Genomic DNA, 20095 nt, shown 5'->3' with positions numbered 1-20095 from the left:
TGTGCGGGTTAGGTGGATTGGCCATGCTAAAGTGCCCCTTAGTGTCAGGGGGACTAGGTAGGGTAAGTGCATGGTGTTATGAGGATAGGGCCTGGGTGGGATTGTGGTCGGTGCAGACTCGATGGGCCGAATGGCTTCCTTCTACACTGCAGGATTCTATGATTCTGCATGATTGATTAGCTTTGCTAAATTGACCTTAGTGTCAGGGGGATTAGCAGGGTAAATATGCGGGAATAGGGCCTGGGTGGGATTGTGGTCCGTACAGACTCGATGGGCCAAATGGCCTCCCTCTTCACTGTAAGGATTCTATGAGTGACGGCTGATTCATTAAGAGTTCCCAGAATAGAACAAATGGAGAGTGAAACTCGTTTGAACTGTTGCGGGAAAGGGACAAGCTACATTGGCATGTCAAAGACTCATTTCTGACACTCTTACTTCATAACGTCATAGCCTCGGCAATGCAGCAATAACAGAGCAAAACTGGAGATAGTTCTTTCTTGGTTCAGACGTAGAACCGGGTTTTTAAATGAGTCTGAAGGCAGAGGTGTGAGAGAGAGTTGACTGATTACCAGAAGCACCGGGGGAGCCAGAAGTTCAGGAAATAGGAACACACCACCACGGTTTGTGAACAGATTACTGGACTTGGGGCTATTAATAAACGGAAGTTGCATTCGATTGGTGACTTGCATTATCAGGTCACCCGACAGAAACAATCCAGCCCCACTGTTGTAGCACAAGGACTTAGAGTGACCTCCTTCTGCACAGCAAGGTCATGGGTAGCACAGTGGTTAGCACTGCTGCCTCACAGCGCCAGAGACCCGGGTTCAATTCCTGTGTCAGTGACTGTCTGCACATTCTCCCCATGTCTGCGTGGGTTTCCTCCGGGTGCTCCCGTTTCCTCCCACGCTCCAAAGATGTGTGGGTTAGGTGGATTGGCCATGCTAAATTGCCCCTTGGTGTCAGGGAGACTAGTTAAGCATGGGGCCTGGGTGGGATTGTGGTTGGTGCAAACTTGATGGGCTGAATGGCCTCCTCCTGCACTGTAGGATTCTATGATTCTATGATAAGATTCCAAGTTGGTGCAGACTCGATGGGCCGAGTGGCCTCATTCTACACTGTAGGATTCTATGATTTTATGATAAGATTCCAAGTTGGTGCAGACTCGATGGGCCGAGTGGCCTCATTCTACACTGTAGGATTCTATGATAAGATCCCAGGAGTTGAATGGCCAGATCGGTGGTGCTGGGGGGAAGGTTTACCGGGGGTGACGACCGATGCATTGTCACCAGCGAGCTGCTTACGGTTGTTAACACGCTTGCTTGCAACCGAGATTGCGGGAAAAATGAAGAAAATCTCGGTTGAATTTCCAGAATAGAACTAAACCAGACCGTCACTGCTCTCTGGATAAAAAAGATTTTCCTCACATTCCCCCCGAAACCTCTTGTCCCTCCGAACCTAGAATCATAGAATCCAACAGGGTAGAAGGAGGCCATTTGGCCCATCGAGTCTGCACCAACGACAATCCAACCCAGGCCCTACTCCCACAACCCTAGCGAGTCCCCCTGACACTAAGGGGCAATTTAGCATGGCCAATGCACCCTAACCAGCACGTCTTTCGGACTGTGGGAGGAAACCAGAGCACCCGGAGGAAACCCACGCAGACACGGGGTGAATGTGCGAACTCCGCCCAGACGGTGACCCAAGCTGGGAATCGAATCCGGGTCCCTGGCACTGTGAGGCTAACCACTGTGCCACCGTGCCGCCCTGTGTCCCTGTGACCTGTGTCACCTCGTGACTGATCTTGGCACTGCCAGCATACATACAGAGGTTGACCACAATGCCTCCAAGAGGTTGTAAGTGTGGGTGGAGAAGAGATGCCCTGAGCAATTTGAGGTTACCACGAGGGAAAAGTACGAACGCAAAATCTCCCAAAGGCCCTGTGGGACTTCAGGGGAAACCATTCCCTGGTCAAATGTGGTTTTAGTTTCATCATCATGTAAAAAGTAATTATAGTCATGTCGTAGATGGCAGTTGCTTTAACTGCACCTGGAAAGTCCTCAGATTTCCGCTTGGCCCTCTGAGTTTTTGTCTCAAACGCAGAATGTCACTTCCTGCTGAATCTTTGAATTCTCCCTCTTCCTGCGCTGGTGGCGTTGATCCTCGCAAACCCTCTCCCTGGTTTCAGTTCTCCTGCAACGAGTTGTGGTCAGCTTTTCGAATGCAACGCTGCCTCAGGATCAGGTGAAATGGAGCGACAAGAATCATAGAATCCCTACAGTACGGAAAGAGGCCATTCGGCCCATCGAGTCTGCACCGACAACAATCCCACCCAGGTCCTATCCCCGTAATGCCACATATTTACCCTGCTAATCCCCTGACACTAAGTGGCAATTTAGCTTGGCCAATCCACCGAACCCGCACATCTTTGGATACTAAAGGGCAATTTAGCATGGCCAATCCACCTAATTTACACATCTTTGGACACTAAGGGGCAATTTAGCATAGCCAATCTATCTAACCTGCACATCTTTGGACACCAAGGGGCAATTTAGCATGGCCAATCCACCTAACCTGCACATCTTTGGACACTAAGGGGCAATTTAGCATGGCCAATCCACCTAACCTGCACATCTTTGGACACCAAGGGGCAATTTAGCATGGCCAATCCACCTAACCTGCACATCTTTGGACACTAAGGGGCAATTTAGCATGGCCAATCCACCTAACCTGCACATCTTTGGACACCAAGGGGCAATTTAGCATGGCCAATCCACCTCACCTGCACATCTTTGGACATTAAGGGGCAATTTAGCATGGCCAATCCACCTAACCTGCACATCTTTGGACACCAAGGGGCAATTTAGCATGGCCAATCCACCTAACCTGCACATCTTTGGACATTAAGGGGCAATTTAGCATGGCCAATTCACCTAACCTGCACACCTTTGGAGTGTGGGAGGAAACCGGAGCACCTGGAGGAAACCCATGCAGACACAGGGAGAACGTGCAAACTCCACACAGACAGTGACCCAAGCCAGGAATCAAACCCGGGTACCTGGTGCTGTGAGGCAGCAGTGCTAACCGCTGTGCCACTGTGTCGTCCTAGATCTGTGCCGCCAAAATAGAGAGGGTGCAGAGATTCACCAGGAAATTTGCCTGGGCTGGAGTGTTGCAGCTCTGAAGAGAGGCTGGTTAGGCTGGGGTTGTTTTCCTTGGAGCAGAGAAGGCTGAGGGGGATCTGGTCGAGGTGTATAAAATTCTGAGGGACATTGATAGGGTAGATAGAACATAGAACATAGAAAAACTACAGCACAAAACAGGCCCATCCCTACCTTTTAGGCCCACCTATAACCCTCCATCCTATTAAGTCCCATGTACTCATCCAGGAGTCTCTTAAAAGACCCTATTGAGTTTGCCTCCACCACCACTGATGGCAGCCGATTCCACTCGCCCACCACCCTCTGTGTGAAAAACTTCCCCCTAACATTTCCCCTTTACCTACCCCCCAGCACCTTAAACCTTCGTCCTCTCGTAGCAGCCATTTCCACCCTGGGAAAAAGCCTCTGAGAGTCCACCCGATCTATGCCTCTCAACATCTTATACACCTCTATTAGGTCTCCTCTCATCCTACGTCTCTCCAAGGAGAAAAGACCGAGCTCCCTCAGCCTATCCTCATAAGGCATGTCACTCAATCCAGGCAACATCCTTGTAAATCGCCTCTGCACCCTTTCAATCTTTTCCCCATCCTTCCTGTAATGAGGCGACCAGAACTGAGCACAGCACTCCAAGGAGAAACCTTTCCCCTTTAGTTGAGGGTTCAATAGCCAGGGGGCATGAGATTTAGAGGGGATTTGAGGAAAAAGCTTTTCACCCAGAGGGTGGTGGGAGTCTGGAACCCGCTGCCTGAAAGGGTAGCGGAGGCAGGAACCCTCACAACATTGAAGAAGCACTTAGATGAGTACTTGAAATGCCCTAGCACACAAGGCTACAGGACCAAATGCTGGGAAAATAGGATGAGAGTCGATGGGCTGAAGGGCCTCTTTTTATGCTGTGAAGCTGACTCTCTGAGAGAGGAAGCAATCACAGTTTTGAACTTGATTGCCATCTACATGTGGAGATTGCAAACACTCAGGGTTGGACTCAACTGTGATGCATTCTGTGGTGGAATAGCTGGCTGCTGCTCACTGTCTGTGGATCACCTATAAAGAGAAGCCACATGGTGTCAGGGCAGTGAGATCACCTTCTGGAGGAGTGAAGAGGAAACTGATAGCAGTCTCTAAAAATCAATCATCTTTGGAGTTGCCGACCAAAATGTGTTTACACTTCAACATTCTGCAGCTGTTAGGGCCCGAGGTTTCTGTAATCAAACCTCATCGCTGAGCCAGTGGGGTGACCAAACGAGCCTGAGTTGCTCTCTCTCCCTGCTGGCTCGCTTTCAAGTGTAGCAGTGCGTCATTTGGGTTTAACGCTTTGCGAGCTTCCTGCGAGTGACAGCTCCAGCCTGTGTGAGCTGTCAAACCTGCAGAATCATTCTCCACCGCGCTCACACACAGAGGAATTCGGAGTTCTCCCGTCGCTTCACCCACCGCTGGAAGCGGCGGCACACGGTGTGGCATTACCCAGAGAAACGACACAGCGGAGTAAGAGATTGGAATGCTAGACTAACGCCGGCCTCAGCGGTAGGTGCTCAAAGGACCACAAGAATCCTTTTTTTTTCCACGTTCAGGGAAAGATGTACACTGATGCTGGCATTGTTTTTTCTTGTGCTGCTTTGATATACAAGGAGGAATTGGGATATTTTGCATTGCTGGTGCATGCACAGTTTGGGAATCAAAGCAATTTGGCAATAGTGCTTGGTGTTTGGGTTAGGCTGAATTGGGTTAGATTGAGTTTGGATTGGGTTGGCTTGGGTGGGATTGGGTTTGATTGGGTTTGATTGGGTGGGATTGGGTTTGATTGGGTGGGATTGGGTTAGATTGGGTTAGATTGGGTGGGATTGGGTTTGATTGGGTTTGATTGGGTGGGATTGGGTTAGATTGGGTGGGATTGGGTGGGATTGGGTTGGGCTGGGTGGGATTGGGTTGGATTGGGTGGGATTGCGTGGGATTGGGTTTGATTGGGTGGGATTGGGTTAGATTGGGTGGGATTGGGTTAGATTGGGTTTGATTGGGTGGGATTGGGTTAGATTGGGTGGGATTGGGTTTGATTGGGTGGGATTGGGTTTGATTGGGTGGGATTGGGTTGGCTTGGGTGGGATTGGGTTTGATTGGGTGGGATTGGGTTTGATTGGGTGGGATTGGGTTAGATTGGGTGGGATTGGGTTTGATTGGGTTTGATTGGGTGGGATTGGGTTAGATTGGGTGGGATTGGGTGGGATTGGGTTGGGCTGGGTGGGATTGGGTTGGATTGGGTTGGATTGGGTGGGATTGGGTTTGATTGGGTGGGATTGGGTGGGATTGGGTTTGATTGGGTTTGATTGGGTGGGGTTGGGTTTGATTGGGTTTGATTGGGTGGGATTGGGTGGGATTGGGTTGGATTGGGTGGGATTGGGTGGGATTCGGTGGGATTGGGTTGGATTGGGGTTGATTGGGTGGGATTGGGTTCGATTGGGTTCGATTGGGTGGGATTGGGTTCGATTGGGTGGGATTGGGTGGGATTGGGTTAGATTGGGTTTGACTGGGTGGGATTGGGTTAGATTGGGTGGGATTGGGTTTGATTGGGTGGGATTAGGTTGGATTGGGTGGGATTGGGTTAGATTGGGTGGGATTGGGTTGGACTGGGTGGGATTGGGTTGGATTGGGTGGGATTGGGTGGGATTGGGTTGGATTGGGTGGGATTGGGTTTGATTGGGCGGGATTGGGTTGGATTGGGTTTGATTGGGTTTGATTGGGTGGGATTGGGTTTGATTGGGTTTGATTGGGTGGGATTGGGTTGGATTGGGTGGGATTGGGTGGGATTGGGTTGGATTGAGTTTGATTGGGTGGGATTGGGTTCGATTGGGTTTGATTGTGTGGGATTGGGTTGGATTGGGTGGGATTGGGTTGGATTGGGTGGGATTGGGTGGGTTTGGGTTTGATTGGGTGGGATTGGGTTTGATTGGGTGGGATTGGGTTTGATTGGGTGGGATTGGGTGGGATTGGGTGGGATTGGGTTCGATTGGGTTCGATTGGGTGGGATTGGGCTGGATTGGGTGGGATTGGTTTGGATTGGATGGGATAGAACCATAGAAAATTGCAGCTCAGAAACAGGCCTTTTGGCCCTTCTTGTCTGTGCCGAACCATTTTTTGCCTAGTCCCACTGACCTGCACTTGGACCATATCCCTCCACACCCCTCTCATCCATGAACCCATCCAAGTTTTTCTTAAATGTTAAAAGTGACCCTGCATTTACCACTTTATCCGGCAGCCCATTCCACACTCCCACCACTCTCTGCGTGAAGAAGCCCCCCCTAATATTTCCTTTAAACTTTTCTCCTTTCACCCTTAACCCATGCCCTCTCGTTTTTTTCTCCCCTAGCCTCAGTGGAAAAAGCCTGCTTGCATTCACTCTATCTATACCCATCAAAATCTTGTACACCTCTATCAAATCTCCCCTCACTCTTTTACGCTCCAGAGAATAAAGTCCCAACCTATTCAATCTCTCTCTGTAACTCAGCTTCTCAAGTCCCGGCAACATCCTTGTGAACCTTCTCTGCACTCTTTCAACTTTATTTACATCCTTCCTGTAACTAGGTGACCAAAACTGTGCACAATACTCTAAATTCGGCCTCACCAATGCCTTATATAACCTTACCGTAACACTCCAACTTTTATACTCGATACTCCGATTTATAAAGGCCAATGTACCAAAGGCACTCTTTACAACCCTATCCACCTGTGACGCCACTTTTAGGGAATTCTGTACCTGTATTCCCAGATCCCTCTGTTCAACTGCACTCTTCAGAGTCCTACCATTTACCCTGTACGTTCTACTTTGGTTTGTCCTACCAAAATGCAATATCTCACACTTGTCTGCGTTAAATTCCATTTGCCATTTTTCAGCCCATTTTTCTAGTTGGTCCAAATCCCTCTGCAAGCTTTGAAAACCTTCCTCACTGTCCACTACACCTCCAATCTTTGTATCATCAGCAAATTTGCTGATCCAATTTACCACATTATCATCCAGATCATTGATATAGATGACAAACAACAATGGACACAACACCGATCCCTGCGGCACACCACTAGTCACAGGCCTCCACTCAGAGAAGCAATCCTCCACAACCACTCTCTGGCTTCTTCCATTGAGCCAGTGTCTAATCCAATTTACTACCTCCCCTCCCCATGTATACCCAGCGACTGAACCTTCCTAAGGAACCTCCCATGAGGGAGCTTGTCAAAGGCCTTGCTGAAATCCAGGTAGACAACATCCACCGCCTTCCCTTCATCCACTAGCCTGGTAACCTCCTCGAAAAACTCTAATAGATTGGTCAAACATGACCTACCACGCACAAAGCCATGTTGACTCTCCCTAATAAGTCCCTGTCTATCCAAATATTTGTAGATCCTATCCCTTATCACACCTTCCAATAACTTGCCCACCACCGACGTCAAACTTTCTGGCCTATAATTTCCCGGATTTCTTGTGGAACCTTTTTTAAACAACAGAACAACATGAGCCACCCTCCAATCATCCGGCACCTCCCCCGTGAATACTGACATTTTAAATATGTCTGCCAGGGCCCCTGCAAGTTCAACACTAGCTTCCCTCAAGGTCCATGGGAATACCCTGTCCAGTCCTGGGGATTTATCCACTCTGATTTGCCTCAAGACAGCAAGCACCTGCTCCCCTTTAATCTGTAAAGGTTGCATGACCTCCCTACCTGTTTGCCCTATTTCCGTAGACTCCATGTCCATTTCCTCAGTAAATACGGATGCAAAAAAACCATTAGTATCTCCCCCATCTCTTTTGGTTCCATACACAGTCTACCACTCTGGTCTTCAAGAGGAACAATTTTATCCCTCACTATCCTTTTGCTCCTAACATACCTATAGAAGCTCTTTGGATTTTCCTTCACTCTGTCTGCCAAAGCAACCTCATGGGTGGGATTGGGTGGGATTGGGTGGGATTGGGTTGGATTGGGTGGGATTGGGTTGGATTGGGTCGGATTGGGTCGGATTGGGTGGGATTGGGTTTGATTGGGTGGGATTGGGTGGGATTGGGTGGGATTGGGTTTGATTGGGTTGGATTGGGTGGTATTGGGTTGGATTGGGTTGGATTGGGTGGGATTGGGTTGGAGTGGGTGGGATTGGGTGGGATTGGGTCGGATTGGTTGGGATTGGGTTGGATTGGATTTATTGGGTTGGATTGGGTGGGATTGGGTTTGATTTGGTGGGTTTGGGTGGGATTGGGTTTGAGAGGGGGTGGATTGGGTTTGATTGGGTTGGAGTAGGTGGGATTGGTTTGGATTGGGTTGGATTGGGTGGGATTGGGTTTGATTGGGTTGGATTGGGTGGGATTGGGTGGGATTGGATTGGATTGGGTGGGATTGGGTTTGATTGGGTGGGATTGGGTTTGATTGGGTGGGATTGCGTTGGATTGCATTGGAGTAGGTGGGATTGGGTTGGATTGGGTTTGATTGGGTTGGATTGGGTGGGATTGGGTGGGATTGGGTCGGATTGGTTGGGATTGGGTTGGATTGGGTTTATTGGGTTGGATTGGGTGGGATTGGGTGGGATTGGGTTGGATTGGGTGGGATTGGGTTGGATTGGGTGGGATTGGGTTGGATTGGGTGGGATTGGGTTGGATTGGGTTGGGATTGGGTGAGATTGGGTGGGACTGGGTTGGATTGGGTGGGATCGGGTGGGATTGGGTTTGATTGAGTTGGATTGGGTTGGGATTGGGTTGGATTGGGTGGGATTGGGTGGGATTGGGTGAGATTGGGTTGGATTGGGTGGGATTGGGTTGGATTGGCTGGGATCGGGTGGGATTGGATTGGATTGGGTTCGATTGGGTGGGATTCGGTTTGATTGGGTGGGATTGTGTTGGAGTGGGTTGGATTGGGTGGGACCGGGTGGGATTGGTGGGATTGGGTAGGATTGGGTTAGATTGGGTGGCATTGGGTTGGATTGGATTGGATTGGGTGGGATTGGGTTGGAATGGGTGGGATTGGGTGGGACTGGGTGGGATTGGGTTTGATTGGGTGGGATTATGTTGGGGTGGGTTGGATTGGGTGGGATTGGGCGGGAGTGGGTTGAATTGGGTTTGATTGGGTCGGTTTGGGTTGGATTGGTTGGGATTCAGTGGGATTGGATTGGGATTGGGTGGGATTGGGTTGGATTGGCTGGGACCGGGTGGGATTGGGTTGGGCTGGGTGGGATTGGGTTAGATTGGGTGGGATTGGGTTGGATTGGGTGGAATTGGGTTGGATTGGCTTGGATTGGGTTTGCTTGGGTGGGATTGGGTGGGATTGGGTGCGATTGGGTTGGATTGGCTTGGATTGGGTTGGGATTGGGTTGGATTGGGTGGGATTTAGTTTGATTGGGTGGGATTGGATTGGATTGGGTGGGATTGGGTTGGACTGGGCGCGGTAGGGTGGGATTAGGTGGGGTTGGGTTTGATTGAGTTGGATTGGGTTGGGATTGGGTTGGATTGGGTGGGATTGGGTTGGATTGGGAGGGATTGGGTGGGATTGGGTGGGATTGGGTGGGATAGGGTTGGATTGGGTGGGATTGGGTGGGATAAGGTTGGATTGGGTGGGATTTGATTGGATTGGGTTCGATTGGGTGGGATTGGGTTTGATTGGGTGGGATTGTTTTGGAGTGGGTTGGATTGGGTGGGACCGGGTGGGATTGGTGGGATTGGGTAGGATAGGGATACATTGGGTGGGATTGGGTTGGATTGGGTGGGATTGGATGGGATTGGGTGGGATTGGGTTGGAATGGTGGGATTGCGTGGGGTTGGGTGGGATTAGGTTTGATTGGCTGGGAGTATGTTGGAGTGGGTTGGATTGGGTGGGATTGGGTGGGAGTGGGTTGAATTGGGTTTGATTGGGTTGGTTTGGGTTGGATTGGTTGGGATTCGGTGGGATTGGATTGGGATTGGGTGGGATTGGGTTGGATTGGGTGGGACCGGGTGGGATTGGGTTGGACTGGGTGGGACTGGGTTAGACTGGGTGGGAGTGGGTTGGATTGGGTGGAATTGGGTTGGATTGGGTGGGATTGGGTTGTATTGGGTGGGATTGGGTGGGATTGGGTTGGATTGGGTTGGGTTGGCTTGGATTGGGTTTGATTGGGTGGGATTGGGTGGGATTGGGTGGGACTGGGTTTGATTGGGTTGGATTGGGTGGGATTGGGTTTGATTGGGTGGGATTGGGTTTGATTGGGTTGGATTGGGTTTGATTGGGTGGGATTGGGTTTGATTAGGTTTGATTGGGTTTGATTGGGTGGGATTGGGTTTGATTGGGTTTGAGTGGGTGGGATTGGGTGGGATTGTGTGGGATTGGGTTTGATTGGGTTTAATTGGGTGGGATTGGGTGGGATTGGGTTTGATTGGGTTTGATTGGGTGGGTATGGGTGGGATGGGGTTTGATTGGGTTTGATTGGGTGGGATTGGGTTGTGTTGGGTTTGATTGGGTTTGAATGGGTTTGATTGGGTGGGAGTGGGTGGGAGTGGGTGGGATTAGGTTTGATTGGGTTTGATTGGGTCAGATTGGGTTAGATTGGTGTAAATTGAGTTGGATTGGATTTGATTTGAGTTAAACGGGTTTAGATTGGGTTGGATTGGTTTACATTGGATGGGATTGAGTTGGATTTGGTAGGATTGGGTTGGACTGGGTTAGATTGTGTGGGATTGGTATATATTGGGTTCGATTAGTTTAGGATGGGCTTGATCGGGGTAGATTGGGGTGAGATTGAGGTAGATTGGGTTAGATTGCGGTAAATTGAGTTGGGTTGGATTAGGTTGAGTTAGATGGGGTTTGAATGGGATAGGTTGGGTTAGATTGCAATAGATTGGGTTTGGTTGGGTTGGATTGCATTAATATGGGGTAGATTTGGTTAGAATGTGTTAAATTGGGATAGATTGGATTTCATTGAGTTGTATTGGGTTGTATTGGGTTAGAGTGTCTTAGATTAGATTGGATTGGATTGGATTAGGATAACTTGTGTTGCATTGGGTTGGATTGAAGATTATTGTAATAAACCAGAGGGGCATTAGTTTTGAGTTGCCTTTGCAAATAGCTAGAACAGACATGGAGGACTGAATGGCCTCCTTCTGTCATTTTGTGGAAGATTGTAACGGAGTTTTACATTCATGTTCAAAGCACGATTTTCTCAAAAGGTTAAAATTCAGACCAGATCTGTAAATTGAGTATGTGAAGAAGGTTCTAGAGAACAGCAAATAGAGAGAGAAACAGGAAAGTGTTTAATAAAGCCAAGAGAACTTGTGTCTATAGAATCATAGAAACATAGATCATAGGAGCAGGAGGAGGCCATTTGGCCCTTCGAGCCTGCTCCACCATTCATCACGATCATGGCTGATCGTCCAACTCAATAGCCTAATCCTGCTTTCTCCCCATAACCTTTGATCCCATTCGCCCCAAGTGCTATATCCAGCCGCCTCTTGAATGCATTCAATGTTTTGGCATCAACTCCTTCCTGTGGTAATGAATTCCCAGGCTCGACACTCTTTGAGTGAAGAAATGTTTCTTCACCTCCGTCCTAAATGTTCTATCCCGAATCCTCAGACTGTGACCCCTGGTTCTGGACTCCCCCCACCATTGGGAACATCCTCCCTGCATCCACCCTGTCTAGTCCTGTTAGACAGCCCCTTTCACAACCTCCCAACGTGCTTACACCCGATCAAGCATATTGGGATGGGGAGTGGAATTGCCACTGAACCAGTAATGCGGAAGGCCCAGGGTAACCCTCTGGGGACTCGGGTTCGAATCCCACCCCAGCAGATGGTGAGAATTTGAACGCAATAAAAATCTGCAGTTAAAAATCTAATGCTGGCCATGAAATCATTGTCATAAAAATCCATCTGGTTCACTCATTTCCTTTACGGAAATACAAAATAGGAACAGGAGGAGGCCACTCGGCCCCTCAAGCCTGCTCTGCCTTTCAATAAGATCATGGCTGAACTGATTGTAACCTAAACCCCACATTCCTGGCAACCCCCGTTAACCTTTCACCCCCTACCCTTGTTAATCGCTCTGCCTTAAAAATATTCAAAGATGCTGTGTGTGGAGTTTGCACATTCTCCCCGTGTCTGCGTGGGTTTCCTCCGGATGCTCTCATGTTTCTATGTCGTTGGTTTCTATGTCCCTATGCCTGACATTCCTATGTATTGTGCACGGTGGCACCGTGGTTAGCACTGCTGCCTCACGGCTCCAGGGACCCGGTCTCGGGTCACTGTCTGTGTGGAGTCTGCACGTTCTCCCCGTGTCTGCGTGGGTTTCCTCCGGATGCTCCGGTTTCCTCCCACACTCAAAAGATGCGCAGTTTAGGTTTATTGGCCATGCTAAATTACCCCTTAGTGTCAGGGTGACTAGCTAGGGTAAGTGCATGGGATTACGGGGATAGGGTGGGTATGTGGTTGGTGCAGACTCGATGGGCCGAATGGCCTCCTTCTGCACTGTAGGGATTCTGTGATGACTCTGTTTCTTGAGGAAGAGAGATCCAGAGGCACACCACCCTCTGGGAGAGAAAAGTTCTCCTCACCTCCATTTTAAATGGGCCACTCCTTATTTTTAAACCCCCCCCCCCCCCTTGTTCTAGATTCTCCCACAAGAGGAAACATCTCTCCACATCCACCCTGTTAATACTGCCCCCCCCCCCCCAGGATCCTAAAAGGTTTCTATCAAGTTGCCTCTAACCCATCCGCAAACCAGTGGATACAAAGCCTAACCTTTAGGCTTACCTATAACCCTAGATCATCAGCAAAGATGTTCCCTCTTAAAACGGCCTCTGAAAGATGTCATTCTGTTCAAGGGGCAATTAGGGATTGTGGTAAACCACTGTCGTGCCTTCGGCAGGGTTGAGCTGTATATATTGTTGCCACTACTGTTCGTATATGAGACACTCCCTGACACCTTTAATTCGGCTGCACCTTTAACTGGAGGCTCCGCCCTCAGGGTATAAAGGCTGCAGCCCTCCCCCTACGGCCTCAGTCAGGAGATCCTCATGCCCAGTATTGTTCTGTTTATTGTCTGTTCCACATCGTTCCTTTTTAGCGAATAAAAGCCTTCTGTTCCTGGCAACATCAGCCTTGTCTATTTATCAGACGCGCCACAGGGATGAACAATACGTTCTGGCCCAACCACTCCTATCTCCCATGTTCCTATGTCCCGTGTTCCTATGGCTTTTGTTCTTATGTTCCTGTGACTTATGTTTCTATGTCCAATGTTTCTGTGTCCTATCCTCCAATGACTTACTTTCTAATGTTCCTATGTCCTTGGTTTCTATGTTCCTATGCCCGATATTCCTATGTATTGTGCGCAGTGACACAGTGGTTGGCACTGCTGCCTCACAGCTCCCAGGGACCCGGGTTCGATTCCAGCCTCGGGTCACTGTCTGCGCGGAGTTTGCACGTTCTCCCCGTGTCTGCGTTCGTTTCTCCCGGGTGCTCCGGTTTCCTCCCACAGTCCAAAGGTGTGCTGGTGAGGTTGATTGGCCATGATAAACTGCCCCTTGGTGTCCCGGGTTAGAGGGCTTAGCGGGGTAAATATGTGGGGTTACAGGAATAGGGCCTGGCTGGGATTGTGGTCGGTGCAGACTCGATGGGCCAAATGGCCTCCTTCTGCACTGTAGGGATTCTATGATGATTCAGTTGCCCTGTTACATTTTTTTTATTCATTCGTGGGACATGGGTGTCGCTGGCTGGGCCACCATTTATTGCCCATCCCTAGTTGCTCTTGGAGGGCAGTTGAGAGTCAACCACATTGCTGTGGCTCTGGAGTCACACGTAGCCTAGACCAGGAAGGACGTCAGATGTCTTCCCCTAAAGGACATTAGTGAACCAGATGGGTTTTTCCGACAATGGTTTCATGGTCATCAGTAGATCCTTAATTCCAGATATTTTTTAATGAATTCAAATTTCGCCATCTGCCGTGGCGGGATTCGAACTTGGGTCCCCAGAACATCAGCCGAGTTTCTGGATTAATAGTCTTGCAATAATACCACTCGGCCATCGCCTCCCCATATGTTCAAGACATGGGAACATATGGGGACCCATATGTTCCCATGTCTTATTGGACATTGGTCCATAGGACATATGAACACATGCCACTGGGACAGAAGGAACATAGACCACGGAAACATAAGAAAATAAGACATGGGAACTTGGGTCATGTGGGTATAGTAGCAGACATAGGAACATAGATTTGGGCAGGGATTGAGATTTACCAAAATTACTCAGTGACAGAGTATTGTGGGTGAGTTGACAAGTTCGTGCAATGGAAATGTGACACCTTTCTGTCTCACCAACTGAATTCAGGTGGGCACCAGTCATTTTCCATCAGTGTTGGCTGACCTCACATGACTTTAGGTTTTCAGATGCTGAGCTGTTGCTGTAGCCTTCGGAGTTTCGATGTTGACAGATTATTTGAGGGTTTTGAGGTTTATCCATCGGCCCTGTTCACTGTACCCCTGTATTTAGACGTGACTTCACAGATTCACAGAATACTACAGTGCAGAAGAGGCCTTTCGGCCCATCGAGTCTGCACCGACGCATGAACTGCCCCGACCTGCCCACCTAACCCCACTTGCCAGCACTTGGCCCATAGCCTTGAATGTGATGATGTGCCAAGTACTCATCCAGGTACTTTTTAAAGGATGTGAGGCATCCCGCCCCCCACCACCCTCCCAGGCAGCGCATTCCAGACCCTCACCACCCTCTGGGTAAAAAGGTTTTTCCTCAAATCTCCCCTAAACCTCCCACCCCTCACTTTTAACTTGTGTTCTCTCGTAACTGACCCTTCAACTAAGGGGAACAGCTGCTCCCTATCCACTCTGTCCATGCCCCTCATAATCTTGAACACCTCAATCAGGTCGCCCCTCAGTCTTCTCTGCTCCAACAAAAACAACCCAAGCCTATCCAACCTCTCTTCATAACTGAAATGTTCCATCCCGGGCAGCACCCTGGTGAATCTCCTCTGCACCCCCTTGTGGTGGACCTCAGTTGTGCCTTTGTCCTATATGGACCACCGTTGTGCGTGTTTGTCATACCTGGACACATCCCCTCCCGGTTTGGTTCCTCCCCTCGGCACCTAGTATAAAGGTGGCTGTCTCCTCCCCCTTGTTCAGTCCAGGTTGGTTATTTGTTGGGATCTGCTCCTGATTCTGTTGTGAATAAAAGCCTACACTTGTATTGGCACACCGGTAGTCTTTCGCCTTATTGATAGCGCATCACCCCTCCAGTGCGTTCACGTCCTTCCCATAATGTGGCGACCAGAACTGCACACAGTGCTCCAGCTGTGGCCTCACCAAAGTTCTATACAACTCCATCATGATCTCTCTGCTTTTGTTTAGAAGGATGAGGGGGGGATCTTATTGAAACTTACAGGATACTGCGAGTCCTGGATAGAGTGGACGTGGAGAGGATGTTTCCACTAGTAGGAAAAACTAGAACCAGAGGGCACAACCTCAGGCTAAAGGGACGATCCTTTAAAACAGAGATGAGGAGGAATTTCTTCAGCCAGAGAGTGGTGAATCTGTGGAACTCTTTGCCGCAGAAGGCTGTGGAGGCCGGGTCATTGAGTGTCTCTAGTACAGAGATGGATAGGTTCTTGATTAATAAGGGGATCAGGGGTTATGGGGTTAAGGAAGGAGAATGGGGATGAGAAAAATATCAGCCATGATTGAATAGCGGAGCAGACTCGATGGGCCGAGTGGCCTAATTCTGCTCCGATGTCTTATGGTAATCTATACCCCGATTGATAAAGGCGAGTGTGTCATGTGCCTTTTTCACCACCCCATTAACCTGCCTTTCCGCCTTCAGAGATCTATGGACAAACATGCCAAGATCCCTTTGTTCTTCGGAACTTCCCAGTGTCAGACCTTTCACAGGATACTTCCCTGTCAAATTACTCCTTCCAAAGTGCATCACCTCACACTTTTCAGGGTTAAATTCCATCTGCCACTTAAGCGCCCATTTGACCATCTTGTCTATACCTCCCAAGACACTCAACCTCACTGTTAACCACTTAGCTGAATGTGCCTTTAATTGTTCTCTTCCAGATCCCGGCGTGGGAGTTCAGGGGTCCCCTTCCACCGCACGTCCGCAGAGAACATGAACCAATCATCAACCAACTGCAGCCAGTGTCAGATCGATTTTAAGAGGAATGGTGTTGAGTTGGCGGCAATGTACAGTGTAACCTTTACCATGAGCTTTACCATGAACTGTCTGACCCTCTGGCCTATCATCCTTCAGGTCAGGCAGAGGAACGTCCTTGGAATTTACCTATTGAGCCTGTCCATATCGGACTTCCTGTACGTGCTGACCATTCCACTCTGGGTCCTGTACTACTACAATGGCCACCACTGGATGTTTAGCCAGACTACCTGCTTCTTCGCTGGCTTTGTGTTCTACTCCAACATCTACATCAGCATCTTCCTGCTCTGCTGCATCTCGACCGACCGCTACTTGGCAGTCGTCTACCCCTTCGAATCTCAGGGGTTCCGCCGTCCAGCGACAGCCGTGCGGGTCAGCCTGCTGATATTCCTGACCACTTTCGCCTTCCATCTCGCCATCTTCCTGGGCTCCGCCAGCCAAGATGGAGGCCATGAGGCGGACAATAAGACATGCTTCGAGCACATCCCCCTCATCCAGTCGGTGGCCGTCAGCAACTACCTCCGCTTTGCTGTTGGCTTCTTGGCGCCCCTGCTGGTTCTGATCATATCTTACCAGAGGATCTTCAAAGGTGTCAGGAAGAGCGTGACCTTGAGCAGGGAGCAGAAGTCAAAGGTCAAGCTCATTTCCATATCGGTCATCCTCATCTTTGTCATCTGCTTCGCCCCCTATCACATCATCCTCCTGCTCCGGACGATAAACTTCACCCTGGTCAACTGTAGTTGTGACTTTGAGGAGAGGGTCCATCTGGCCTTCAATGTCGCCCTGGCGCTGACCAGCCTCAACAGCGCAGTGGACCCAATCCTCTACGTGCTGGTCAGCAACAGTGTCAAGAAGGACCTGAGGAAGTCCCTTACCTCCTGGGGTTGGGCTGTCTCCGCACAGGGGAGGGTGAACAGCTCTCCCACTTCACTTCCCAAGACCACCGCCGCGATTAGCCGCGCGTGACCGCGGTGACCGGAGTGAAGGCGGGCGAAATGGCCGGGAGCTTGGGTTCGCCGCAGCCTCTCCAATATTGGAAGGACGTTGGCTCTCGGACTCGGGAGGCAAGACGTGGATAAGGCAGGAGGTGGAATCTGGGCTTTCGTGGCCAGTGACATGACTGACAATCTTAAAAAATGAACCCTCCTCGGCTAGAGATACGAATAGTCAAGTGGGACTTGTGAAATTTTCAAGCCAGACTCTTGAGGGGATTACTTCAAAGAAGAGTGCAGCGTGGGAACAGGTCCTTCGGCCCTCCAAACCTGCGCCGATCACATTGTCCTATCTAGACTCTATTCCCCGTCTATTCATGTGCCTATCCAGATACGTCTTAAATGTCGCTAACATATCTGCCTCATCCACCTCACTTGGCAGTGCATTCCAGGCCCCCACCACCCTCTGTGTAAAAAACTTCCCCCGCACATCTCCACTGAACCTTTCCCCCCTTATCTTGAACTTGTGCCCCCTTGTAATTGTCATTTCTGCCCTGGGGAAAAAGCTTCCAACTGTTCACCCTATCCATACCCCTCATAATTTTATAAACTTCTATCAGGTCACCCCTCACCCTCCATCTTTCCAAGGAGAACAATCCCAGTTTATTCAATCTCTCCTCATAGCTAATACCCTCCATACCAGGCAGCGTCCTGGTAAACCTTTTCCGCACTCTCTCCAAAGCCTCCACGTCCTTCTGGTAGTGCGGCGACCAGAATTGGACACACTTCAACTGGACAGGCCCTACCCAACAACTGGCCAAGCGGGGGTGGGGGAGGACTACAGGGGGAGTTTGTGTAATTCACTCTAACCAATCCCCCCGACACTAAGGGGCAATCTAGCATGGCCAATCCCTCTAACCCTGAACATCTTTGGACTGTGGGAGGAAACCGGGGCACCCGGAGGGAAACCCACGCAGACACGCGGGGGAGAACGTGCGGACTCCGCACAGGCAGCGGCCCGAGGCCGGAATCAAACCCGGGGTCCCTGGCGCTGCGAGGCGGCAAGTGCTAACCACTGCCCGCCCCGAAGACGGAGTGCTGCATTACTGCGGGTCTTCCGAACCAAAGCCCGGAGCTGCAGTGAGGAGAACCAAGTCTCAAACTTCCTCACTCCGGTTAAGAGTTTGACATTTAAGTTATTCAGCTGAAGGGACCCCTCGGGATTTTTAATGTGTAATAAGCTACATGTGTATGCAAGACCATGCAATTAATGATGGCATATTTGCATATATAATGAATATTTGCCATTTACATTTGTAATGAGATTGCTATACTTTGTATATGTAATGAGATGCCCATAATTTGTGTCTGTAATGAGATATTCGTGATCTGCATATCTAATTAGGTCCCCGATATGTGCCCCGTCACTGAGATACCATTTTCATTAAAGAAAAACACAGTGTCATTAACGTTTCTTCTTTTGCTTCATGGTACTTTCTTCATGAAACGTAGAGGTTGAATTTCAGAGAGACTTACACCGCAAACTTCGTACAAAGAAACCAAGTTAAAATCGGGCAAACGGGCTGAAGGAGAAAATTTTCCAGAAAACCATATTTTGTATCATCAAACATATTTACTTATTGGACTAATTGGCACCACTCATAACGGGCCAACAATGCAGAGGGGCACCCCCGGATGGATATTCGATCGGGTCCCCCCCCTGCACAGCTGAGAGACTCGCGAATTTCAAAGACTACGGAAGATCCCTAATCTGCCTAGCAACAGCGCGCAGCTGCATTTTAAACTGGCCAAGGACGATCAAGATCCCTACGAAACGAGACATAGAGTGGGTTATCAAAACCAAGCTATCACTGAAATATTACCAATTCGGCCAAGGCAGACATAAAAATCTGATAAACTAAGATATAAGAATAAAAGATTAGAATGAAATACTCCAGACATCCAACAGGACAGGATGACATTAACACTCAATCTCACAAGCAGGAAACACAGACACGAAACAATAAGATCAATTCAGATAAGAGGACACATAGAGAAGATAATGGGAAACGCATTTAGACACCGGGGCAGGACCAAGTAATCCCATTAACACGAACACACACCATACAAATGCTAATCGATGAAACTTCCTAGGGACTTTTTAAACTGACAGACCACTTTATACATATTGTAAAAATGCATAATCAAATGTTCCCGCTCAAATTTGGATCCCTATAAAGATCCAGAGCTGATGTGAAAGGATTGAGATCAACGTGGCCAAGCCACTGTTTCTGAGCTGGCTACGGGGGTCTCCCTGGGATCCCAGTAATTGTACAATAAAGACACGCTTTGAACCTTGATTTGCGACTCGACTTCTATTCTGCACTGGTAAAGGGATATTTCCCTACAACAGGGCAAAAACCCCCGTGGTAAGAAACCCCGACAGAGTCAACACGGACAAAGACAGGAAGTGCTGGAAAATCTCGGCAGCATCTGTGGAGAGAGAATAGAGCCAACGTTTCCAGCCTGGAGGACCCTCATATCAACTGCAGCGGGACTGGAGAATCCCAACTGGCGGCGAGGTTAGGATTGTTTTCGCTGGAGTTCAGATGAATGAGGGGGAGATCTCAGAGAGACTTATAAAATTCTAACAGGACTGGGCAGGGAGGATGTTCCCGATGGTGGGGGGAGTCCAGAACCAGGGGTCACAGTCTGAGGATTCGGGGTAGACCGTTTAGGACGGAGGTGAGGAGACATTTCTTCACCCAAAGAGTGGTGAGCTGACTGTAGGGGTTTATCTCATGAGAAGAGGCCCTTCAGCCCATCGTACCCACGCCGGCCATCAGGCACCT

The 20095-nt window shown here is 49.5% G+C and overlaps 1 protein-coding gene across 2 annotated transcripts; it reads left to right on the top strand.

The window, feature by feature from the left end:
- Window positions 1-530: 530 nt before the first annotated feature.
- LOC144511429 (G-protein coupled receptor 4-like) lies at window positions 531-18707 on the top strand. Of its 2 annotated transcripts, none has more exons than XM_078241776.1 (2): window positions 531-620; window positions 16218-18648. In XM_078241776.1, exon 2 carries the CDS (start codon window positions 16270-16272, stop codon window positions 17275-17277), a length of 1008 nt encoding a protein of 335 aa, XP_078097902.1. In that variant the 5' UTR covers window positions 531-620; window positions 16218-16269; the 3' UTR covers window positions 17278-18648. The 2 variants fall into 2 exon arrangements, with proteins under 2 accessions (XP_078097902.1, XP_078097901.1); XM_078241775.1 differs by lacking the exon at window positions 531-620 and adding an exon at window positions 4504-4679 and having other exon boundaries at window positions 16218-18707.
- Window positions 18708-20095: the final 1388 nt, after the last annotated feature.

Source organism: Mustelus asterias, chromosome 24 (assembly GCF_964213995.1).
Source record: "Mustelus asterias chromosome 24, sMusAst1.hap1.1, whole genome shotgun sequence".
NCBI lineage: Eukaryota > Metazoa > Chordata > Chondrichthyes > Carcharhiniformes > Triakidae > Mustelus > Mustelus asterias.
The sequence above is the reverse complement of the archived record's forward strand: the minus strand, read 5'-3'. Positions and strand labels throughout refer to the sequence as shown.